The 27,151-nt window shown below is 36.8% G+C and overlaps 1 protein-coding gene across 3 annotated transcripts in view; it reads right to left on the reverse strand.

Annotated features, from left to right (window-relative positions):
* FCHSD2 (FCH and double SH3 domains 2) overlaps positions 1-27,151 on the reverse strand; it is a 246,081-nt gene that overhangs the window by 98,315 nt on the left and 120,615 nt on the right. For all 3 annotated transcript variants that reach the window (XM_006885556.1, XM_006885557.1, XM_006885555.1), the window contains 3 exons: positions 21,187-21,320; positions 15,766-15,820; positions 14,857-14,985 (listed from right to left, as the gene is read on the reverse strand). In XM_006885556.1, the coding sequence (XP_006885618.1) occupies positions 14,857-14,985; positions 15,766-15,820; positions 21,187-21,320 (318 nt within the window). The remainder of the gene's footprint in view (positions 1-14,856; positions 14,986-15,765; positions 15,821-21,186; positions 21,321-27,151) is intronic.

Below are 27,151 nucleotides of genomic sequence, written 5' to 3' on the forward strand. Positions count from 1 at the left end.
AAAAAAAAAATACCAAAAACCCAACACATACATCTAATCATTTACCCCTGTATCAGCTATGTTTTCATCTAAAGTCCAGGACCAAACCCAACCCAACCCAACTCATCGCTGCAGAGTCAGTTTTGACACATGGTGACCCTCTATTCGAATTTCAAGACTGTCAATCTTGAGTGCAGGAGGCTGCCCATCTATCTCCCCACAGAGTTTCTGATGAACTTGAACCTCGGACCTTTAGTTTAGCAGCCCAACATGTAACACATTATAGTAGCCATTATCATCAGCAGAAGTAGAATCACGTTAGTAACTTCTGAATCTACTCTCTCTTCCTTTACATCTTATTGTCCCAGGTCATTGCAGCAATGCATTTTATTGATATCCTTGCTTCGAGTTATCTGTGTTTTGTATTATAGCCAGAGTAATCTTAGAAATTCATTTCCTGATGCAAAAGTCTTCACTGGGAGCTCTGGTGGCCTAGTGGCAAGAAGCTGCACTGCAATCCCAGAGGTACACCGTTCAAATCTACCAGATGCTCTCCTGGAGAAGGAGGGACAATCTCCTCCTGTATCAGTCAGATCCAATTTGACAGTACACACACAAATACTAATGATGAAAAAAAAATAAAAAAAAGGTCTTTACTGCCTACAGAAGAAATCAGAATATTAGCAGGAATATAAACTATACTGGCTATACTTCTATTGTACACTCCACTGTAGAGATTATGGAACTAGGAATCTCTCTGATTTAGAATTTTTACCTCTAGAGTTAGAATATTTTTAATTTGCTTATCTGTGAGGAGAACTGAATTTGATTCAATTCTATAAATATTACTAAACACTTTTCTATAAACAAACACAAAATAACAATGAGTAATTTTCCCTTTCAAAACCTTACATTCTACCTGGTAAACCAGAGCAAGTTTTTAACTCAAAACTGACTTTTACTGTGAAGTATTTTTCTAATTTACGCACCCCCCATTTCTAATGGTCAGATTACATTTATAAATTCTAATACACCATTTCTTACTGCAAAACAATTACTTACTTACTTGGTTTCTTAACTGCACTGCAAGTTCCTATGGGCAGAAACTGAATTTTTAATGTTTGTGTCCTGAGTACGTAGCACTGCAAATAATCCAGCTAATAAATCTACTAAAAAAATGGATATACCAGTTATTCTAGTAAGCTCCAGGGATATAAAATTGTGAGCAGAAAGCAGACTCAAATTTTACTTTCTCAAAGATACAGTATATATAGTGGTGGGAGAGGAAGGTGAACAGGCAATCTCATCAAATAATCAAAATGAAGAGAAATATTATGAGGCTAAGAAATATGTTATCATAAACAGATAACAAAAGAAGCCCATATAGTTTGGGGAAGGTTTTTCTAAAAAGTAGAGTTGAACTCAGATTTTAAGAGTGATTAAGAATTAAGAAAGCAAATGAGGATATTGAGGACAGGAATAATTTCAGGTGTAGAGGAATAATTTCATGTACAAAGGTCTGGAGTAAGAGAGAGCTTAATACTGTTGTGGAACTGTAAAGAGCTATTCAAATAAAAACACAGTGAGGTGGAAAAACATAGAGATACATAATAGTAAAAATGTTGAAACACCACCATTGTTTATCAAAGTATAAAATTTATTGGCAAATGTAGTATAGACATACATACTGTATCCTTAAGAAAGAATGGAGTACTAATTCATGATACAACTGAAACAACCTAAGTCAAAGAAGATAGACAAAAATAGCTACATATTGTTTGATTCTATGTTTATGAAATGTCCCAAGTAGACAAATTCATAGTAACAGACAGCCCCAAGTATATGAGATGAACCCTCCAAGGAGCACTCTGGCTGCACTTTTTCAAATTCCTACCGAAGGAACAAGACACAGTTCTCAGGGTCAGTAGGCAGAGACTATTTTTAACTATGAGTAAGCACCTTAGTGATAGAATATAAACTCCATTTTATATTGTTATATCATTACATCAGCCTGACAACCATAAACAATAGGCACCATAAAACGAGCAAGATTAACAGTACTTTTCTTTTTAAAACCATTTAAAATAGAAAAACAATAGAGGGAACTAGACAAATGCCTGGCAAACCAAGAAAACTTGCTAATGCCATAAATGGCCAAGAATGTTGGGAATTCTGTATTTTCACATACCGCTGTCTGTCTTAACCCCAGAACTCACGCAATCAGCAACTACTAACTACCACAGGCTTGTAAAAGACCGTAAGTGCTACAGAACCTAAGGAGAATGTTGAACATTTAGCTGTCTACAAATTTCAGGGAGTGAAAAAATAATTTGGCATTTCTAACATATGAAAATTAAGTGCAAAACAACACAATCAAATCTAATGAGGAAAATCATATTTAATTTGTATATTTTCTTTGGAGATATGTCTAACCAAGTTTTTTGCCTATTTTTAAATTGGTTGGTTTGCTTTTTGTTGGTGAGTTATTGGAATTCTATGTACAATTTTGGATATTAAACCTCTAACAAATATGTAAGGAACTCTGGTGGTATAATAGGCTAACTGCTGAGCAGATGATGAAAGGTCAGCAGTTTGAACCCACCAGTTGTTTCTCAGGTACAGGATGAAAACAACAGCCTCCTATTAAGACTTACAGCCTTGGAAACCACTATAATCACTGTGTCAGTCCATCTAGTTGAGGATTTTCTCCTCCTTTACTGACCCTCCACCTTTCCAAGCATGATGTTCTTTTCTAAGGACTGATCTTTCTAACAGTATGTTCAAAGTATGTGACATGAAGTTTCACTATCCTTTTCTCCAGTGAGCACTCTGTCTAACCTTTTCCAAGACATACATGTTTGTCCTTCTGGCAGTCCATGGGATATTCAGCACTCTTCTCCAACACCACAACTCAAAAGAACTGATTCTTCTGTCATCCCTATTCATTAAGAATGCATCCTTTGGCACAGGATAGGTCAGTGTTTTGATCTGTTATTCAGTGTCACTATGACTTATAGTAAACTCAAAGACACTTACTTAATACATAAATCAACAAAGGAACTTTAGTGCAGTATTGTGTAACATGTTATATTGCTAACCAAAAAGTCAATGGTTCAAATCCTTGAGAGAAAGATGGGCAAGATCCTCCTGTAGTGATTTACAGGCCTGAAAACTCAATGGAGGATTGCCATGATCAGTTTTAAGTTTGGTTTATAATGAAACTCCAAGTTGCAGTTGACTTGATGACAGTGGGCTTGAGTTTTGGGACTATAATACCACTGTTAAACTTTGTCACTGCTACTGGGGTGAGATGGTATCTCATTGTGGTTTTGATTTGCACCTCTCTTACTGTCAGTGATATTGAGTGTTTCTTCATTTGTCAGCTGGCCATCTGAATATCTTTCTCTGAAAGGTCTTTTCATGTCTTTTGCCAATTAGGTGATTGGGTTATTAATCTTTTCCTTGTGGACGCCCTGTAACATACTATAATTCTTGTTTTGAGACCCTTGTCTGAGTAAATGTTGGAGAGGATGTGGAGAAATTGAAACTCTCATTCATGTACTGCTGGTTGGACTGTAAAATAAAACCACTCTGGGAAGTAAAAAAACCCCCACACAATGCATCCTTATTAACTTTAAAGTTGCACAGGAAGTAGTTGACATGATTATGGTTTGGATCAGGTGTACTTTAGTCTGCGAAAAGAAAGTTCTGCTCCTCAGCACTTTGGAGAGATCCCTTACAGCAGACTTTGCCAGTGTAACACTTTTTTTTTTTTAATTTCTTGGCTGCTGATGCCAAGGATGTTGATTGCAGATCCAAGTAAGAGGAAATAATTGACAATTTCTATCTTTTCTGCATTTATCATGATGTTGCCTACTGTCTCTGGTGAGGGGTTTTGTTTTCTTGACATTGAGATGTAATCCATATTGAAGGCTGTAGTCTTTGATCTGCACCAAGCATTTAAAGTCCATCTCACAGATGCAAGGTTGTGCCATATATAGGTTGTCTCTGAGTCTTCTTCTGCTGCTGATGCCACATTATTCTTCATATAGTCCAGCTTCTTGAATAATTGTTCCGCATAAAAATTAAATAGATTTGGAGAAGGGCTACTGTCCTGACATATACCTTTCCTGATTTTAAACCATGCAGTGTTCCATGTAAAATATTGTTGTCCCAGCACAACTGGTTGAAATGACTTCTCTTCCCTACCAAATGGACTTAGCACTTTCCTTTACAATCAAATGGTCATAGATTTATTGGTTTATTTGTGGTCTCTCTTATTCCTATTTGTCTATATGCCATGGCTCTTATACCAACACTGGACTGTTTTGATTGTTACAGTTTTATAGCTGTTGTTGTTATGGGCCATCAAGTTGCTTGCAACTCATAGCGACTTTATGTACAACAGCCCTAAACTCTGCTCTGTCCTGTGCCAGTTGCACGGTCTCTGACACTCCCATCCCGATTACCCCAGTCACTGAATCAATCCACCTCATAGAGGGTCTTCCCCTCCTGTGCTGTCCTTCTACCCTCACAAGCATCATGTCCCTCTCCAAGGACCGGTCCCTCCTTACAACATGTCCAAAGTATGTTAGACGAAGCCTCAGAATCCCTGCCTCCAAGAAGCCGCCCGGTTTAACCCTTTCCAGGATGAATCTGTTTGTTTTCTTAGCAGTCCATGGTACATTCAATACTCTTCTCCAGCACCACAGCTTAAAGGCATCAATTGTTCTTCTATCTTCCCTAGTCATTGTCCAACTCTCTGATGCATAACAAGTGATTGCAAAGACTATGGCCTGTATCAGATGCACCTTAGTCTCCAGAGAGACACCATTGCTCTTCAGTACTTTGAAGAGGTCCCCAACAGCAGACTTTCCCATAGCAATACGTCTTTTAATTTAAGTTTTATAGTACATTATGAAATTAGAAATTTAAAGTCTTTAACTTCAATCTTTAAAAAATTGTTTTTCTCTCCATTTTTTAAATTATTTTAATGAAAGTTTACAGAAAAGTTAGATTTTCATTCATTCATGGTTGTACATTTTCCTCCCTAATCCCCCTATTCACTTAAAAAAAAAATTCATTCATTGTTGCATAATTCTTCCCTCCCCCCTTTACTTTGCTATGCACTTCTTATTCTGGACTACTGTCATACAAATAATCCCTAATCATATTCCTTTTAAATAGTTCTTTCCTTCATCTGTTAATTATTTATCCCCTCTTTTCTTGTATCTCCAAAACCACATGTCAGTCCTATTTTATAACAGTGTTATATATAGTATTTGTCCTTTTGTTTTTAGTCCCTTGGATTCCACTTCTGATTTATATTTTTAAAAGGTTACTTTAAAAAAGACTAGCATAAAGTTCATCTAGATAAATCTTAGGAATTTTCTAGTTAGAAGGTCTAGCATATTAGTGCAGGTATGTGAAGTTAGGAAAACACCTACTACACACTAGACATTCTCAAGGTTTCCTTTTCTGTGCTTTATCTATAGATTCTTGTTGTTTGAACAAATACACCTGGTTTTCAAATCACCAGTTAGTTAGAAGTTTGATACAAATTGGTGGGAGTCTGATTTTCTTTTTGTGTTTTACAGCAGCCAAATGTAAGATAACCAATATAACAGAGAGAAGGGAGACCCTACTACTCTAAAAATGCCCTTTGCGGATTGCCACAAGAATGATAATCTTCAAGTTTATGACACACGGATGGTATGGCTCATGTCCAATTAATCTGAATGACAAGGGTCTATTATCTAGTATACCCTTGAATACTTGCTGAGTTTACAATGACATGCAAAGAAAAAACATGAAAAAGTACAAGTGCTGTAACACAACCTAGGAGTCTCTAGTACAGCTGATTAATATATACGGATCACAGATATAGTCCCATAATAATTTCTTGAACAAATGTACCAGGTGACAGATATAAGAATGTCAGTGAAAAATTTGAGTCTTAAGTGAATCCACATGAGAAAGAATCCAATAATCTCAGGGTGGATGTTCCAAAGGAGGTGAAGTGTTTTGGAAGGAACACAAAGGAGGTTTCCCTTTAAAGAGTCATATTTCAGTTTTAAAAGATGAAGTGATAGGAAAATAAGTATTTTCTTTTTTCTGAAAATAATCTAAAAATTTACAAAAATATTTTCCCTAAATTTCACTTACTTTGTTATTGTTGAGAATATACATAATGAAATATACAGCAGATCGACAGATCCTCCATTTACAATTTAATGACACTGATTACATTGAGTTTTAAAGCTATTCTTACTCTTCTAAAGAGTCCCTCTCTCGTTAATATAAATTATCTGTCCTCGAATGCTCTTATTAGAGAGCTCTGTTGGCTTAGTGGTAAGAAGTTGTATGTGGTTTGAAACCACCAGCTGTTCTTCGGGACAAAGATGGGAAATCTTTCGCCATAAGATTTACTGCCTCTGAAAATCTGTTGGAAGGTCAGTTATGGGTCAGTTCAAGCCCATAGTATACAACAAGATCCTTATCTAGTCTTTCCAGTTGTCAATTTGATCCTATACAGATAGTTCCTTTTTTCATGTATGTATGAACCATCGAGTCAGATCCAACTAGCACAGGAGGAGACTGCCCCTCCTTCTCCAGCACAACATGTGCTGGACAGATAGTTCTTTAAGTGCACAATGTTCAAGGTAGATGTCTTTTTTTCCTCAAAGATTTATTTTTTTAATTGTGATTTCAACAGAAGTTTACAAAGCAATTTCATTTAACTAATCATGTATATTTTGTTCTGTAACATTAATTTCAATATCTACAATGTAATCACATCTGCCCTCTTCCTGATGGCAGATCTTTTTTACAAGTGAAATCACTATTCAATTTTAAGATGATGTCAGAGGATGTTTATGCTTTAAAGTCTAAAGATTATATGGTCAATAGTTCCAGGGATCCAGTTAGCCCCTTTGGCTCTAGGAAGTTTGGAATCCATGCAAATTTGAAAATCTGTTCTGCATTCCCCCTCTTTTGACTGGGACTATTTTATGTGCTCTTTGATCAAAACTTTCAGTAATGTATTAAGACACTGTCCAGTTCTGGTCTCAAGGCAAAGGAAACAGTTGTTTATGAAGGCTGTTAGCCATATAGTCCACATCCTTTCCCTCATTCCTGACTCTCTTCCTTTCTCTGTTACTCCAGATGAATTGAGACTAATTATTGTTTTTGCTTTGGATGGCTGCTTGTAAACTTTTGAGAAGCTAAGCACTACACAGCAAACTAGGAGGTAAAACAGAAGCACTGAGCATATCGTTAGGCAATTAACTGGGATGTCCCATGAAGCTGTGGCCCTAAACTTCCAAATTAAGTGGTAAAATCTCAAGAAATACTTCCGCTGTTTTATATCAACATAAGTTCATGAAATGTTGACCATATATACATCTGTGGCCCCATAAGGTTTTAACAGAGTTCATAAATGGTGATCAGAGAATGTGATGTAATTGACATACACATAAGGATCAGATCTACTTTTTGCTAGCTTTCTAGGTCCATGTCCATTCTGGCCCTGAGGTGGCAAAAGGAAGTCCTGGCACGTAAACCTTGCTTCCTGTGCCACCATGTTCATCCCAGGTAGGGACCACATGGCCATCTCAAAGTCACAGAGCACAATACCCAAGGAAGGCCAACATCCTACTTGAACTGAGTACCCTCTGCATGACACAGCCTTAGGCTGAGGTTCCTCTGGTGACCACTTGCCAGTCCAGGCAGCAGAGGTATTGGAAGGAGGAATGGGAACAAAGGCTGGGGGAGAAGGCAGAGGCAGAAAGGGAAACTGAGGTAAGATGGGTACAACTAGAAGACATTAAAACCTATTGGGGGTACAGAAAGAAGGGGAGTACAAGGCTAGGCAGGCTGATCTGCTGGATGGAAAGAGCGCGTGCTGTGGTGGTGGATACCAGCACTAGTCAACGTGCTTGAACACTGTCTTGGTGAAGTGGTGGCAGTACAGATCCTGGGCTTGACCAAGAACTGTGTATCTCTGTTATGCATAATGCAATGTTTGCACACTCTCTGAATCACATAATGTTCTCTTTAACACACTGTATTGTAGACATTAAGTGATATGTACTCATTTTCTGCATCTGTACTGTTCAATATGTAACCACCAGCCACAAACATGTGGTCTCTGAGTACCTGAAATGTGACCACTGAGACAGAGACAGAATTTTAAAATTGATTTCATTTTAATTAATTTAATCTTAGGTTCTTTTAAAAAAATATTTTTTCTTCTCATTATTGCATATTTTATTTGCCCCCTTACTTTCTCCTTCCCCCAGCCCACTCTGCAATGCACCCCTTGTTCTAGACTGTTCTCACACGTATAAGGTGTTATCATATATCCCTTTCAGAGAGTTCTTCCCCTCATCTGCTCTAATGCAGTGTTTAGGTGTTTGTTGCTGTTATTGTTACCAGGAATCATTAAGTCAGCAGAATAAAACACTGCCTGTGCCTGTGCCATCATGTTTGGGGACCTTGTCATATCCACTGTGTCACTCGACTTGTGGAGGGTCTTCTTTTTCAATAACCCTCTACTTTACCAAGCATGATAATGTCCTCCAGAGAGTGCTTACTCCTGATAACATGCTCAGAATATCTGAGATGAAGACATCATTCTAGCTTCCATGGAGCATTCTAGTAGTTCTCCCAAGACAGATTTATTTGTTCTTCTGGCAGTCCATTCAAGTCTTGTTCACCAATACCATAACTCAGAGAATCAATACTTTAGTCTTCCTTAATCCCTGTCCAGCTTTTACAGGCAGAGGAAGCAAATGGAAACATCATGACCTGGGTCAGGTATATCTTAGTCCTGAAAGTAACATGGTTGCCTTTCAGCACTTCAACAGGTGCTTTGCAGTTTTCCCCACTGTAATGTTGCAGATTTTGACTTTCTGACTATAGCTTCCACAGGAACTGACTGTGGAAACAAGTAAAATGAAATCCTTAACAAATGCAATCTTTTCTTGGTTTATCATGATGTTATTTTTTGTTTGCTGTTATTGTTTTTACATTGAGATATAATCCATACAAAACCCTGTAGTCTTTGACTGTCACAAGGAAGTGCTTTAAATCCTCTTCACGTTCAACAAGTAAAATCATGTCAGTTGCATACTATATGTTGTGAATAAATTGTCCTCCAATCCCAATGTTCTTCATATAGTTAAATTTCTCAGGTAATTTACTTAGCACACAGATTAAATAACTATGGTGAAAGAATGTAACCCTAAGGTATACTTTCATGTTTTTAAATCACAGTACTCTCTTGTTCAGTTTGAACAACTGCTTCTTGGTCTATCTACAAGTCTGCATGAACACATCAAAAAGCTGTGGAATTTCTATTTTTTGCAATGTTATCTATAATTTGCCATGATCCACATGGGTAAGAGACCTCTGGCAGTTTGAATCCACCATTGGCTCTGCAGGAGGAAAATGACACTTCTCCTCCCATGCAGTTTACAGGTTCAGAAACCCACTGAAGGGTGAACTACATGTTGATTCTGAGCGCAACAGGCACTCAATTATGGTCTCTTTCACTCTTCCTCCTCAATAAGACTTAATTATTATGGTATGTATAACATTGATAGAATTTCTATCTAACATGTATATTAAGCTTCAAAATTTACAACACACTTTAGATCACTTCATTTATTCCTCAAAGAAGCCAAAGGAAAAAAAATTACAGTATAGGATTATCCTCATTCTACAAGGGAAGAAAAAACAAGTCCAAGGAGCTAGTAGCTTATAAAAAGCTAGTGGCACTGATTCTGCTGTCAAAGAAACCTGCCAGGTTTGAATGCAAGCTTCACCATAACTTCCTCAAAACATTCAAGGAACAATGACAACCATAACAACAAAAAGAACATGGACATTAAAGCCATGCTTACAATTATGAAAGAAAATGGAACAATACAAAATAAAAACAAAACCCTATGCTGAAAAAATTAAAAGTCCACCAGAAGAGATGAAATATAACTCTGAAAAAGTCTCCCAGAAAAGAGCATGACAATGATAAAAACCAGTTGTCATCATGGGAAAGAAAATCTTAGGATCAAAGCAACACATCTGACAAAGAGCATTTAATACAGGCTGTAAGAGTGTAACTCAGAAGGCAGACACAACGAAGGCTGTCATAATGTCAAAGCTCTTACAACTGTTAAAGCATCTTTTTAAATCTAAGGATAGAATGTCCAGGAAATATATGGAGAAGACAGAATAATTAATTGTTTTGGTCCCAGAAAAGGCAAGAGAGGATGAGATATGATCCAAAGCAAAAGTAAAAAGATCTCTGGATAGAAAGAACAGCTGTTACTGAGACGCCTTAGAGGAGTCATGCATACAGATGAAGGCAGATAATGAGACAATAAGAAAGAGTACTTTTTTGACATCTTGCATTTTCTCTGTAAATTAGGAGGAAAGGATACTTGCTAAGTACAAATTAGAAGGGGTAAGTTTGAGGAGGAGAAGGGATAAAGTTGAAGTAAAGATTAGGAATAGTAAATTAACCGGGGGGAAAATATTAGGATTACTGAGAAGTGTTGAAAGCCCATTTGAGACTGACTCCACCATTAATTTATGACTAAGAATCTGCTCTGTTGAAAGATTTTCTTTGGCAGTTTTGGCTACTCAGATGCAGGTAGAGAGAAAGACTTATCTGTACTCATCCAGAGACAGAATTGCATTTTATTTGCGAGAGGGCAAATATTACAGACTAGAACATTATTTAAGTAATGAACTCTGGAATCTAACCAAGATATGAAAAAAATGAGAAATAAAGTAATATTACATTAAAGAGGGCAAAGGAAGGGAGAAAAAGAGTGTGATAGCTCTTATTATTAATCCTCACTGTTCATTCATAGTAAGTAAATGATCACAATTTGTAATAATTTCTAAAAATCTTCTACCGGATGGAGTTCTATATTTATTCATCTTTACCTGTTCCCAATGTCTATCTCCCATTAGCTAGCATGTTCTAAGTGACTATTAAGTGTATATAATTAAATCAGTGCATTATATTCCCTGCTTTCAATTCCTCCATGTAATTGTAAAAAAAATTTTGCATGGGACATTGTTACCCTAAAAACAAACAAATATACAAACAAACAAACATTGACATTTCCAAGAAAGGCATCTAAAAGGCAACTGTCAAATTAAGACAGACAATTAATAAGCAGGTCATAGCATACTCAGAGGGAGCCCTTCCATTCAACAGACCATAGAATTATTCATGAAGAGGAAAATTTAGTTAATACACACACAAGAAAGCTACAGTACATTTTTATCATTATAGTGGGATAAGAGGAACTTCTGTTTTTCTCATGATCAACTTAGCACCTAACAATGTTCTAAGAAATGAATAATCTGAAACCCAACCTACCCAATGCTGACCAAATAAATGCACAAGGACTTCAAATTAAATTCAAGTATCTACAATCTGAGAGATGGTCAGGTTTATTTTTTATTTTTATAGAGGGCATAACCTCCAAATAATACTAATACGAATACAAATATGAATACTAATACTACTAATAATGTATCTTCCCTTATTTATTGAAGGTTGTTGTTGTTGTCAGATGCTGTCAAAGTCAACTAGGACACACAGAAACCCTATGAACACAGCTCTGAACCTTACCCGATCCTGCACCATCCTCATGATCACTCTCATGCTCAAGCCTGTTGTGGCAGTCACTGTGTCAATTCATCTCACTGAGGGTCTTCCTCTCTAGTGGCCTAGTGGGTAAGGACTTATGCTTTGGTTTGCAAAGGTAAGTATTTCGAATCCTCCAGCTGCTCTGTGGGAGAAATATGGGTAATCTCCTCTGGTGTAATTTATAGCCTCCAAAAAGACCACCACAAGGTCAGCTATGAATTGGTTCTAACTTAATGAAATGAGTTGAAGATCAAAGGACTGATTACCTCATCTCACGTGAATTATTTTTGAGTGTACAAATCAATGACATTAATTACAAATTATGCTTTCTGACCAGAGTTTATTTCCACTCTAGCTGAGTGCTCACTTCTGTAGCATTTCTGCTTCCAACACCTCTGATGCCTATAGAAGGCAATTCAACTAAGTCACCACTGTGTCTGACAGTTATGAAAAAGAATACATTTGAAAGGGGTGAGTTAAAAACACGAGAGAGACAAAACCATCAAATAACTGGTTTCTTAAGAATACAGCAGGGGATAAGATAAAATCTGTAGTAGAGAAAGCAAAATGATGTAATGCATTGGGTAAATCTGCTCAATGGGCTCTTCCCCCCCCCATATTACCCATAATTTATTATGATATACAGTAAAATGTCTTCATAAAATCGATAAAACACGAACATCTTTTTGGCATTTTGTGCTTTCCACTAGGATTCACCTGATAGTGTCAATGATCTCTCTTATTCCTCAGCCTCTTGTGAATTCAGTTTTAATTGCTGGATAACATTAGGTATGTTATTTCAACTTTTGGTCTTGAAAGAGATGTCCATTAAATGAAGAAAATGACAGCCAATTTTTTTTAATTATCTTTTATTTAAACTGGCTTTTCATTCACTCATTTATCCATACATCCCCTCACTGCCACTTCATTTTTTAATATGTCCTGTATCAACTTGTTAGCTGCTTTATGCATAACGTTGTATTGCTCCTCTTCAAAATTATCTTCCCTTTACTTATTCCAATGCTGTGCTCTTTATCTGTTTTCTTCCTGTTCTTCCCACCTCCTCCTGCCCCACTGACCCCATAGTTCTCTTGATTTTTTAAGTGATCTTACATTGTACTTGTCCCTTTGTTACTGAGTTAATTCACTCAACATAAGGTTCTTTAGACTTATCCATGTTGTATAATGTTTCTTGAGACCTTCACTGTTTTTCAGTGCTGCATAAAACTCCATTGTGTGGATGGACTACAGTTTCTCCCCCCATTCTTTTGGTGAAGGACACTTGTGCTGCTTCCATCTCTTTGCTTTTGTGAATAATGCTGCAATAAACATGGGCTGCACAGTGTCTTACCTCTGCTCTTTTTGGTGTAATTTCCTAGTAGTGGGATAGCTGGGTCAAATGATTATTTCTAGTTTCAGTCTTGTTATTGTTATGTGCCATCGCTTCTCCAAGGACTGGTCCCTTTTGATAACTTGCCTAACATGTGAGATGGACCTTCAAAATCCTTGCCTCCAAGGAGCAACTGGGATTCACTTTCTCCAGGACAGATCTGCTTGTTCTTTGGGCAGCTCATGGTATGTTCAATGCTCTTCTTCAGCACCACAACTCAAAGGCATCAATTCTTTTTCTGTCACCTTATTGTATAGCTTTCTGATGCACAGCAAGTAATTGTGAAGACCATGGCCTGGTCAGGCACATCTTATCTCTAGACTGACATCACTGCTCATTTGCACTCTGGAGAGGTACCTGAAAGCAAATTTTCCCAGTTCAATTCTTCTTTTGATTTTCTGAGTGCTGGTGCTAAGAGTGTTGACTGTAGAACCAAGTAAACGGAAATTGTTAACAAGCTCAATATCTTCTCCATCTATCAAGATTCTATCAATTAGCCCAGTGGTGAGAATCTTTGCCTTTTTGATGTTGAGCTTCAAGCCATATTGGAGACTGCAGTTCTTGACTTTCTGTAGCAAACGCTTCATGTCCTCCTCAGTTTCAGCAAGCAAGGTTGTATCATCTTCATATTGCAGGTTGTTGATGAGTCTTCCTCCAATCCTGATGCCACATTCTTCCTCATAGAGTCCAACCTCCAGAATAATCTGTTCTACATATAGATTTAAAAAGGTACGGAGAAAAGACACATCACTGACACATCCTTTCTAGATTTTGAACCATGAAGTATTTCCTTGCTCTGTTCTGACAACTGCTTCTTGATCCACATATTTTTTGGTTTAGCATGAGCACAATCAGGTGCCCCGGGATTCCCATTCTCCTCAAGGTTAGTTACAATTTGTTGTGATCCACACAGTCAAATGCCTTTGTGTAATCAATTAAACACAGACACTTCTCTGGTGCTCTATGCTTCCAGTCAAAATCCATCTGACATTGGCTATGATGGTGCTAATGCCATGGTGTCTTCTAAAGCCAGCTTGTACTTCTGGTAGTTCTCTGTCAACGTACTATTCCAGTCACAGAGTAAGACTCACACCAGTTGTACGAACAACAGATTGAGTGTTGTACTATCATGTGCCATCCTCATGATCTCTGACATTACTACAGTCACTGTGTCAATCTATCTCATTGAGGGTCTTTCTCTCTTTCACTTATCCTCCACCTATCCAAGCATGATGTCCCTTGCCAAGGAATAGCCTTTCTAACAAAATGTCTAAAATATGTGAAATGAGACTTCGCCGTCTTTGCCTTCAAGAAGCACTCTGGCTGCATTTTCTCTAATATATATCTGTTTGTACTTTTGGCATTCCATGGGTATTTCTGTTATAGCAGCAGTAAGATATGAGGATACAATCCAACAAAAGTAAAAATAAGCTAAAAATATCAGTCTTTCTCTGCTGGTTCAGAAGGTACTTGAAAATTCTGCCTAACTTCAGCACTTTGTTGTTACCAACAACTCAGGCGAAAGAGCACAGAAACAGTTTCTCAGTCAAGAGTTACTGTCAATATTTCTCACCACCATGTAGTAAGGATCAGCTGCTCCTGCTGCTAAGAAATAAAATAATTTAATGTGATTTGGCTTAAAACCTTTTCTTATAGTAAAAATTAACTATCTGCTGAAGGTCACTCAACATGATACATATTTAAACAAAAGCACAATGATCTGGCAACTATTCTACAATCTCAGTTGTATATGTGCAATATTCAGCTCAAACTTAAAAGAAAAAGGAAACAAAAGTAGAATAGACATTAAAGTTGTTACCTTCATAATATTAACTAAATCTGTTTGATAGTAGCGATCTTGATGTGCATTTGCGGCTGCCAGCGTGAGAAGATAATCATTCCTCGCGTGGGTAGCTTTGGAGTTACACTCAGAGCGTCGGGCTTTTAACTATAACATAGAAAAAGAAAATAAATCAGTAAAAATTGGTACTACACTGCAAAACATAAAAGGATATTACTCTTAACCAGTAATTAATGGCTCTTCACCAAGAATAAATATAACTATGTGGGGGAAAACATTTACATGTCTTTAAAAAAATTATTCAACACTATTTCAGTATTAAAGCTGTGAACAGAACTGTCACGTATCAAGAGTGTTTCCAATGCTTACATTTACACTTAACACACTTCTAAAGCTTTCAGGAGAACTTCAAAATATTTTGTTCATTTCCTTCATATGGGAAAATAGAAATTCTCAAACTAAGTATCTTATTTATGGCTAAATTTTTGTTTTTTTAATCAACACTTCTGATGTGCCAGATGAGCTGCATATTAGTTGGGAATGTGGAAGCCACAGTGGGGTCTCTAAATTTCCTCATCTGGTAGCCACAGCAAGAGGTTATTAGAGAAACTCACTTGTACTGAGCCCAGCATTTCTGCTCAGGCTGTACCTGAATGAAACGGGCTTTACATAACATTCTAAAGCCCATGGACTAAGTCTTTTGGACTAAAAGGACCCAAACAAATAAAGTGTAGTCTTGAGAAGCCAGGAATGATCTGAGTGCTGTCATCTGGGTGAAAAATGCCCACAAACTGGAATGAAAGCTTCTTCCCAGGTTAATGACCTTAAAATTTTTCTCTAAAGCAAAAATAATAGCCCTTCATCTGCAAACACCCAATTCCTTATTTTCTCGAAAATCTCAGTTATAAACAGTTTTCAAAAACTCACCTTTACACTTGCCTTCTGTAAACTGATTCTTGATTGAAAAAGACTAAGTTTAGATCTATAACAAAAATAGAAAAGTATGTTTAATAAAATTACCAAATTATAGCACCATACTAGATTCTACATAATTACCTATCTCCTTTCTGGTCAGAAAAGATTCATAATTGACTCTCCATTTGAGGAGTCTGTGTATCCTTCTCCCTTAGAGCTGCTGGTAGATTCAAACTCCCTGCCTTTGGATTGGCAAGGCACCTCCTTACCTACTAGGCTACCAGAGTGTTCCTTAAATAATTATAGCACAATTTTAAATTACCGAAAAAAAAAAATTTAATTCTGTTTTTCTTTTTTTGGATAAGAAAATATTCTAAAAGAATTAATAAAACAGCACCACAACAAGATAAAGGTAAACAATCCAACTGAAAAATGGGCACAGGATATCAACAGACACTTCACCAAAGAAGATATTCAGATAGTGAACAAACACATGAAGAAATGTTCAAAATCCCCAGCTCTGAGAGAGATGCAAAGCAAAACAACTATAAGATTTATCTCACCCCAGTAAGAATAGCAAAATTTAACAGAACAGCAAACTACAAATGCTGGCGATGTTGAGAAAGTGCCATACTACTGCCTTCCACAGTGGTGGCATCATTTTACACTTCTATCAACAGTGAATAAGGGTTCCAGTTTCTCCGCAACCTTGCCAGCATTATGTTGCTTGCTGTTCTGTTAAATTTTGCTATTCTTACTGAGGTGAGAGGATAGAAAAACCATTTGACTCAGTAATTCCACTACTAGGAATATACCCTAAAGAAATCATAATTGCCACCCAAGCAGATACATGTTTATTGCAGCTTCATTCACAATAGCAAAGAGTTGGAAACAACCCAAGTGCCCATCAACAAATGAATGGATAGAGAAGCTGTGGTATATTCATACAATGAAATATTATGCTGCATTGAAAAACAAGGAACTCTTGAATTATTATACAAAGTGGGTGACCCTGAGTGAAATATCTCAGTCACAAAAGGACAAATACTGCATAGTGCCACTGCTGTAAAGTGGGACTGACATCAGGGTTGGGGGGAAACTAAGAGGAGATAAATAATGTATACTGCATTGAAACAGATGAGGGAGAGAAATGTATAGGAGGAATATATGATAAGGTATTACTGTCAAGACAAGAGTCCAGAATGAAAGCTGCATAGTGGAGTGGACTGGGGCCAGGGGGGTATTGTATAAGAAAGAATTTTTTTAAAAACCCTTCAAAGAGAAAAACAAACTGGGAGGAGAGGTGGGCAGGGAGCAAAGTGTGCAAGAATGCAACGGAATGGAAATCCAAAGTCTTTCTTTCATTAAAATAAATTAAAAAAACAAAAACAAAAACAAAAAAAGAATTAATAAAACCAAAATTAGTCCACTGATTACTTTTTAATTCATTATAGGTAGGATTTGATATTATTTGAAGCAGGAAATATTGGGATTAATATTGTAAAATATTGTATTTGCTTTGAATAATTTCACCCAACCCACAATAAAAATATCACATGAATGACAAATGGGTACTGTGGAAAAAAACACACAAAACCCAAAACCCAAACCCCAGCTATTACTATAAACTATAGCTTAACTTCTATGTTAGTCCTTAGCTCTATTATTCCCCCATAAAAGCTTTTTTTTTGCTTAGTCTCCCATCTGTATTTATTCTTCCCTCACTTATAAGTGTATTCTGAACATAATGAGAAAGTCCTTGGACTTTGTCCTAAATTATTTTTTTTCTCTGTGTAATCTTCTCTCATTCCTGTGCCTTTACTTCTCCTCAATCTCTTTCAATTTCAGAGGGAAATCATAACCCAACAATCAGTGGTTAAAAAAAGATGTTAGTTTCCCCCAAACAACTAGAAATAGTAAGATCGTCAATAGCCAAATGCTCTCACAACCAATGGTTTCTGAAGTTGTAATGTTTGTCTTGACAATATTGTCACAGTGGTTGTCATGGGAGAACTAAACACGTGTGCTGGCAGCTGTGCAGTAATGAGAAAGAAAGTTTCAGACTTCTTGGGAGTGAAAGACAGAGCAGCCAGTCTAAGTAAGGATAGTACAGTCAGCTTCTCATCTTTTAGACAAGAAAGAAGCATTTAGAGATGTTTTTATACAGATACCTATATCAACTATTTCCTTACTGGTTTTTTAAAAAAAAAGAGTCTCAGATATTTTTCTTATTTTCTACCGTTCAGATTCACATTTCACTGTTTTTTTTTCCTGTTGTTCATTTTTACTACGCAAATTTCTATTCATTTTGATCTAGAAAAGTAAGGACCATGGTCAGTGGTTTGGAGTTACGCCCCAAGTAGCCAATCTCTTCCTATAAAGATTTACAGCCTCAAAAACACAGTTGAGTCACTCTGAGTTGGAACTGACATGAAAGCAGTGCATATTCAGGTAACAAAACCTGTAGTATTCTCAATTCTCTTTTTTCCCCCTTGTGATCTTCAAAACAGGCCAAGTAATACCTGGGTTTTCCAAGAAAAGGATTGTAAGTTTCTTCTGACTACTACTTCATTTGTTAGTCTTCACATACTTATTGTTCAATACTAAGGTAAGTATTAGTGATAGAATAACATAGTTGCTTCTAAAAGATTACAATCTAAGGAAAAGAAGAACTTACAAATAACAAACTATCTTGGGGTCTCCTTTCCTCCATCTACCTGTCAACTGTTAAAGCTCCTAGTGCTAAATTCTCAACTCATAACCACCATAGGATTTCATCTGAGTAACCGTAATCAAACAGATAAATGAATAACAAGGCAGGATCTTCAGGTTCATTTTTTATATTAGAGTCAAACATTTCACTCTTTACCAAGCACAGAAGCACACATTTGTTGCAATGTCCCATAGACCCTTCAGAATCTATATTTCGAAAGATAACTCATTATCTCTTCTATCTCTTTCAAACCCTGTCCCTCTATTTTATGTTTTTTTTAAAATTCAAAAAATATGGCTTGTAATAACTTTATGTACTCAGTATTACATCAGTAATAACTTTATGTACTCCAGCTGTTATTTATTTCCCCTTCTTATCCCTACATATGCACTCTTTTGAAGAATAGGACAGAGCGTCTAAATGCCACTTCTTCTGTTAAAATCTTCCTTATCACTAGGCCAAATGAATCTGTTTTCTATGTATTTTTAACAAAGCTTTTATACTATGATTATAAGTAAATGATAAGTTATTAGCTGACAATGTGAATAAGCTTATAAAGTTATTTTAAAATATATTTGTTGGATCTCTGGTGGCTTAGTGATAAGGAATTGCGCTGCCAATGCAAAGGCACAGGGTTCAAATGTGCCAGGGGCTCTGTGGGAGAAAGAGGAGTAATCTCCTCCTATGTGATTAAGTCTCTACTGGAGGGCCAGCTATGAGTTGGTTCTGACTAGATGGAATACAACAACAACAACACCTTTTGAAATAACACATTGCTTTTCTACTCAATTAAAATAAAAACATTTGTTTCTAAGTTTTAAACTCCCTGAAGTCACAAAGCTTATCTTTTGTCTCTGGATCCTCAGAACTGAAAGTAATCACTTAAAAAAAAATTTGGTGAATGAATGAAGATTTAAAATGGCATTTTTATTTTATTGCTGAATTAAGTTTTCTAGTGAAGTCTACTTTGAAGTAAAATACCTAACTTGCTGTCTCCCCATGAATTTGGACCAGTTTAGAAGACAGTTCTTTGTGATAAGGGTTCAACTTAGCAGCCAAGAATTCCAAAGCCCAACTCCACCACCCTCATGTTGATTCTGACTCATTCTGATGCTACAGGAGAGAGTAGCACTGCCCCACTGGGTTCTGAAGGCTGTAAATCTTTATGATGTAGACTCTTACATCCTTCTCTGGTAGAAGGTTCAAACAGCTGACCTTTAGTCAGCAGCTGATGACATAACCACTGCAATTCCAGAATTCAGGTGCTTAATTTAACAAAAGAGAAAAAAAAAAAGAAAATCCAGTGTCTGGGTTTATTTTGACTGATGAGAGAGTTTATTTGGGCTTCTAAAATGTAAATCTTTACAAGAAGAGACTGCTTATCTTTATATTATAAGATTCAATGCAGAAAATCTCCATTCTACTGGTTGCTTTATATCTCTTTACTACCAATTGTCAGTTTCCTTTTTTTCCCCTAATTATTCTCTAAAGGTCTTGTAATTCACACATAATGAAAATAAAATCAGATAGCTGATAAAATAAGTGATAATTTTCTAACTGACAGAGACCAGAAGAACTCTCTTTGAGCTTAGAAAGGAACATTATTTATGTAGGTCAACTTTTAATAAAATAATATGTTATAAAATAAACAATGTCTTTGTGAATAATATACTCTACTAAACAATCAATTATATGAGGCAAATGGTCAACATTTACCAAAAAAGCAAAGGTGAGAAGGCACGGAAGGAAAGGGAAGTAATGTCAATGGAATCAGAACAAAGAGTGGAGATAATGAGAATAATGATACATTGAAAATTGTAACCAATGACACAGACCACAACTTATAAAAATTAAGTAGGAACTTAATTTGCTGTGCAAATTTCTACCTAAAACCCAGTAAGATCTATATACACGAAGGGGCTCTGGTGGCAACGACTGTGCCGCATGTTGCAGAGCTAACCAGCAGGCTGGGTGCCGATGACAGTTAAAATCCACCTACTGCTTGGAGGGAGAAGGCGGAGCATTTCCTACCACTAAGTCTTTACGGCCTCAGCAATCTAGTGGAGAGTCTCCATAAGTGGGAACTGACTCGACAGGAGTTTAATTTTATACACTTTACATCTCTTTATGTGAGAAAAGAAAAGCAGTGGTAAAGAGCAGTCATGGATCTTGAGGAAGATGCTAATTTCGGAAGCTGATAAAAAATGTTGAATAACTATTTAAATCACAGAAACTGACAAAGGAGGATCTGTTATTGTATTTACCAGTTTCATGCAAACCCAAAAATTATGCCTAGGTTAGGTTTCCTGGACTAATGCCAGTGCTCTTGTTCAAATGGAGTGAGCATGGTCAATAGCATCTTTAGGAACAACAGGCATTCCCAAGTAGCATGAGGAAAATGAGATTCTAAAACCCTGATATGTGGACATGGTAGTAATTTTAATGGTATTTCTGCTAATCTTTCAACTCTGCAAAAATAATGCTCATTCATTATTTTTCCCTTTAAAAATTATGCTTAATGTGAAAAATTAAATATTGTAATTTTACTATTTAGATAAAAATAAATCAGTCTTTTTAAAATGTGATCTGAAGTAAAATTTGAAAATCCAACAAAACTTAGGCATGATTCTATGCCATGTAATAGCATAGAACAATTAGCAAGCATAACACATACTGCATTATCTTTATTCTTTTTTTTTAACAAATGCTTAAACACGTACTTGGCCTCGATGTCAGCTTTTTCTCGTACTGCATGAGCCATCTGTTCAGTCTCAAAGTACTTCTTCTTGCCTTTAGCTAAATCTTTTACTGTCTCTTGTAATTCAGTTTGGATCTTCGTCAATTGGTCCACACACTGAAAAACAGAAAGTGTAATTATCAGTATTTTCCTTTTCAGGCTTACAGAAAATACGTTTATCCTAAGGAGCAGAGACTACATTGTCATATTGGAAACCCATGTAAAAATTCAGTACATTTAGTCTCCTCTAAATTACAAATTAAAATTCAACGAACAGCTGGTGTTCATCTCATGCTCAGTATCAAATAATATCATAGCTTGTCTTATAATCCTACATTGCAAAATAATCTGACTGTTGCTGATTCTTGACTTTAAAGAAAATGTTTTTATTGATTATGGCAATAAATATTAAAAAAAAGTAAAAGTTCCTTTCTTAACCAGCTTATGTGTTTGGAAAACCAACAGTACTGTGAATACTAAAGAATTCAACCACAGAAAAGGAGTGAAATCTTAGATATCTGACATGATAAACCCAACATGATGGAGAGAGATAGGAAAGCTGAGTAGAATATAACAACTATTACTCAAAATGATCCTTGGATACACAGACCAGCAATAAATGGGCTGTGGATGTACTCCTGATGTATAACCAGTAGTTCCAAACAAATCTTCATAAACTTTATTGTATGAAAAATTAAATGGATGTAATATTATATTATATAACAACAAATCGGCTTTACTTTGTGATGTGTACACATTATTATACACATAGCACTTGCTGCAGATGGTCAAGGACTACAGCCTTCAATATGGATTGAAGCTCAATATCAATAAAACAAAGATTCTCACCACTGGGCCAATTGACAACATCATGATGGATGATGAGGAGATTGAGATTGCTTATAGCTTCAGTTTGCTTGGCTCTGCAATCAACACTCTTGGTACCAGCAGCCAGAAAATTAAAAGATTAATTGCATTGGGAAAGTCTGCTGTCAGAGACCTCTCCAAAGTACTGACAAGCAATGATGTCTGTCTGGAGACTAAGGTGCACCTGATATAAGCCAGGGTCTTTGCAATTACTTGTTATGTATCAGAGAGCTGGACAGTGACTAGGGATCATAGAAGGAGAGTTGATGCCTTTGAGCTGTGGTATTGGAGAAGAGTACTGAATATACCAAGGACTGCTAGAAGAACAAAGAAGCCAGGCTGCTCCTTGGAGACAAGGATTCTGAAGCTTCATCTGACATACTCTGTACATGTTGCAAGGTGGGATCAGTCCTTGGAGAGGAATGTCATGTTTGGGAGGGTGGAGGGACAGTGCAGGAGAGGAAGACCCTTGATGAGATGGATTGATTCAGTCACTGGGGTAATGGGGATAGGTGTGTTGGAGACAATAAGATTGGCAAGGGATAGAGCAAGATTTAGGGGTGTTGTACACAGTGTCGTTATGAGTCACAGGTGACTTGACGGCACGTAACAACAACAACAAACTATTGTTGCATTATGTTAAAAATGTGATAGTATAGCTAGAAGTGTCTCTTTAATATTTTTCATGTAAAGTGCACTATAGTAAGGCAAAGTGATGTTAGATATGAACTATACTTAGTTTTCCTCACTTACATATAATTTCAACTTAGAGACAGACTTAGGAATGGAAATTCTACCTCAGAGAGTTCCTGTATACATTTTAAGTGATAACTCAAGGAATTGTTTAATTAATAAATTCTTTTTTTTAACTATTCAAGGGAACTTTGTTATAATCTGGAGTGTACAACCTGCATACACACACACACACACAAAATGTACTTTCTTTCTTTTTATTATATTTTATTTACAAAATTCTAATATATTGTTTTCCAGAACAGATTCTTCCAATTTCCCTCACCTCCCCCATCAAATTGTACAACTCCATGATTAATCCCTCCCTCCCCCTGCAAATAAATTCTTAAAATATATTTCTTTTGCTAAAAATAACTCTGTGAAGAAATTAATACAGCTTGCGAACCACTTGGGATGTCCCAAGAGAAGTAATTTTAAACAGTTTCAGACAAATCAAGAAGTTTTAACAAAGATAAAGTTGGTTCAGGGCAGACACCAGTAGAAATCTCCTGTGCATGGAACTGCATAGAAAGTATTTGCTTGGAAATTACAAAAGCTAGCTCAGCAGAACAGAACACACTGGTGTTGAATTATGGCACAAGGCTGAACAGTATAGAGCAAATCCTACAAAATAGCAGAGATACGACAATTTGCCTAAACATTGTTTTTGTTAGGTTCCAACAAGTTGAGTACAACTCACAGCAACTCTATGAACAACAGACCTGAACCTCATGTCCTGTCCTGCGCCATCTTTATCATCTCTGACACACTTGCGACCTTTGCTACAGTCACTGTGTCTATCCACCTGGATGAATATCTTCCTCTCTTTTGCTGAACCGCCCCCTTTCTGAGCATGATGCCCTTCACCAAGGAATAGCCTCCTCTAGCAACATGCCCCAAACATGCAAGACAAAGCTTCGCCTCTCATGCCTTCAAGGAGCACTGTGGCTGCATTTTTCCAAGATATCTCCGTTCTTTTGGTAGTCCATGGGATATTCAGTACTCTTCTCCAACACTACAACTCAAATATATAAATTCTTCTTTGGATATCCTTATTCATTACCCAGCTATTAGACGTACAACAAGTGACTGGAAAGGCCATGGTCTGCATCAGAGTAACTTAGACATTAGAATACGACATAGGGCAAAGTCAGGTGTACGACATACAGGCTAAAGTCTCTTTGAAATTGTTCTATATGGTGAGAGATAAAAGGTTCCATCCGGGCAAATAAATTCAGAGTAACTGTTCTCATTTATTGAGCACCTTACCTAGTAAGTGCTAGGTTGTGAATAAAGCATTTATTTTTTTAAAAAAATAACAAAAAAAGGTGAGGGAAAAATGAGGTTGCTTTTATAGTTAAAAAGGTCATTAAAAAAGTGATTAGGTATTACTGTCATGACAGGAGTCCAGAATGAAGGCTGCATAGTGGAGTGGACTTGGGGGAGGGATTGTACAATAATGAAAAAATTTTTCTTTTACTTTTCAAAGAGTTTACTGGGGGGAGGTGTCAGCAGGGAGAAAAGTGCAACAATGAATGAAAGGAAATCCAAAGTCTCTGTAAATTTTCATTAAAATTAATAATAATAAAATTTTTAAAAAAAGTCATTTCTAGATCCATCTTGAAATATGATGTTATGAGTGACAAGATAATATCCATAGGCATACAAGGAAGTCCACTGAATACCACCAATTATATGCACCAACAACCAGAGCCGAAGAGCAGGAAATAGATTTCTACCAACTTTTTTTTTATAGAATTTATTTTTTATTTATTTTTATTGTGATTTTAAGAAAATTTTACAGAAAGGTGGGGTTTTCATCTTTTTTTAATTTTTAACTAAAGTTTACTGAAAAGTTAGATTGTCATTCATTCATTTTTTACACATTTCCCCCTCCTCAGTTTAATTATTTCCCTTTTATTTTTATTATTATTATTAATTTTAATAGACATTTACAGAGGTTTTGGATTTCCATTCATTCATTGCTGCACTTTTCTCCCTGCCTACCTCTCCCCACCAGCTTGCTTCCCCCTCCGAAGAGAAAAAGAAAAAAAAATTCCTTCATTAGTATACAATTCCCACGTCCCTTCCCCCCCACCCCCCACCCTCTGCCAACTTTTGTAGTCAGAAATCAATTGAGCATGCAATCAAAATATATTCATAATAATGGCTGACTGGAATGCAAAAGTTGGGAACCAAGAAGAAGGATCAGTAGTTGGAAAATATGGACTTGGTGGCAGAAATGAAGCTGAAACTAAAACGAGGGAATTTTGTACAATCTATGATTTATTCATTGCATTTTATAAACTTAAACACAGGCTATACACATAAATTTCACCTGATAGTGTGCACAGGAATCAGATCGATTACATCTGTGGGAAGAATTGCTGAAGAAACTCAGTATCAGCTGTGAAAAGTAGGCCAATTGCGGACTGGGGAACAGATCACCAACTACTACATGCAAGTCCAATCTGAAGCTAAAGAAAATGAAATAAAATCCACAGGAACCAATATTTGACCTTGATTCTATCCCACTTGAATTTCAACACCATTCAAGCAACAGGTTTGAGGCCTTGAACACTAATAAGCAAAGACCAGATGAGCCATGGGAGGATATCAAGAACAACATCATGAAGAATGCAAGGGGTCATGAAGACAGAGGAGGAAGCAAACACCAAGGTGGATGTCAGATCAGATTCTGAATATTACACTAGATCTCTGAGAAGCCAAAGCAAAGGGAAGAACTCAAGAAATTAAACAGAATTCTTTCAAAGGGCAGCATGGGTAGACAAAATAAAGTATAATGAAATAAGAGCTAGAGGCAGAAAATCAAAAGGGCTGAACTTGACATTTCTTAAGGTGAAGGAACTGAAGAACAAATTTAAGCCTCAAGTTGCAATACTTTAGGGTGCTTTGGGCAGAATATTAAATGATCCAGGAAGCATTAAAAGAAGATAGAAGAAGTATAGAGCTGCTGTACCAAAAGGAATTGGCTGTCATAGAAGAACTTCATGAAACAACATATGAGCAAGAGCCTGTGGTGATGAAGGAAGAAGTTCAAGCTGCTCTGAAAGAATTTGCAAAAAACAAGGCACCAGGAATTGATGGCATACTAATTGATATATTTCAACAGATGGTGCCCTGGGTGTGCTCACCAAGTTGTGCCAAAAAATATGGAGAACAACATCCTGGCCAACTGACTAGAAGAGATCCATATTTGTTCCCATTCCAAAGAGAGGTGACCTAACAGAGTGTGGAAATTAAAAACAATATCATTAATATCACATGCAAGCAAGATCCTGCTGAAAATTATCTAAAACTGACTGGAACAGTACCTCAACAGAGAACTGCCAGATGTGCAGTTTGGATTTACAAGAGGCTGTGGTACTAGCTATATCATATAATATATCATATTACAAGATGAATCTTGGCTGAAAGAGTATCAGAGGAATGTCTGTTTCATTGACTATGCAAAGGCATTTGACTGTGTGGATAACAAAATATGGATGACTCTGAGAAGAATGAAAATCCTAGGACACTTGATTGTGCTTATGTGAAACTTATACTTGGACCAGGAAGCAGTCATCAGCACAAAGCAAGGAAATACTGCATGGTTCAAAATTGGGAAGGGTGTACACCAGGGATGTGTCCTATCTCCATTCTTTTCAATCTGTATGTAGAACAGATCATCTGGGAGGCTGGGCTTTATGAGGAGGAATGTGGCATCAGGATTGTAGGACGATTCATCAACAACCTGCATTATGCCAATGACACAACCTTGCTTGCTGAAACTGAGGAGCACCTGAAGCTGAAATTGAGGAGCATCTGAAGTGACTGCTTTGGTCAAGGTCTGTGGTTTTAAATATGGATTAAAGCTTAACATCAAGAAAACAAATATTCTCACCAGTGGCAGCATCATGAGAGATGGTGAAGAGATTGAGATTATTAATAGTTCAGTTTGCATGGCTCCACAATCAACACTCTTGGTAGCACCAGCCAGAAAAATCAAAAGATTAATTGCACTGGGAAAGCCTGCTGTCTGGGACCTCTCGAGACTCCTGAAGAGCAATGATGTCACTCTGGAGACTACGGTGCTCCTGATCCATGCCATTATCTTCACAATTACTCACTATGTGTTAGAAAGCTGAATAATGACTAGGGATTACTGAAGGAGAATTGATGCCTTTGAGCTGTGGTGCTGCAGAAGGGTATTGAATATACTATGGACTGCTAGAAGAACACACAGGTGTCCTATAGAGGGTGAAAGCAAGTTGTTCCTTGTAGGTAAGGATTCTGAAGTTTTGTCTGATATACTTTGGGTATGTTGCAAGGAGGGACCAGTTGTTGGA

The sequence above is a fragment of the Elephantulus edwardii genome, unplaced genomic scaffold, assembly GCF_000299155.1.
Source record: "Elephantulus edwardii isolate Elephantulus edwardi_28Jun2011 unplaced genomic scaffold, EleEdw1.0 scaffold00044, whole genome shotgun sequence".
Lineage (NCBI taxonomy): Eukaryota > Metazoa > Chordata > Mammalia > Macroscelidea > Macroscelididae > Elephantulus > Elephantulus edwardii.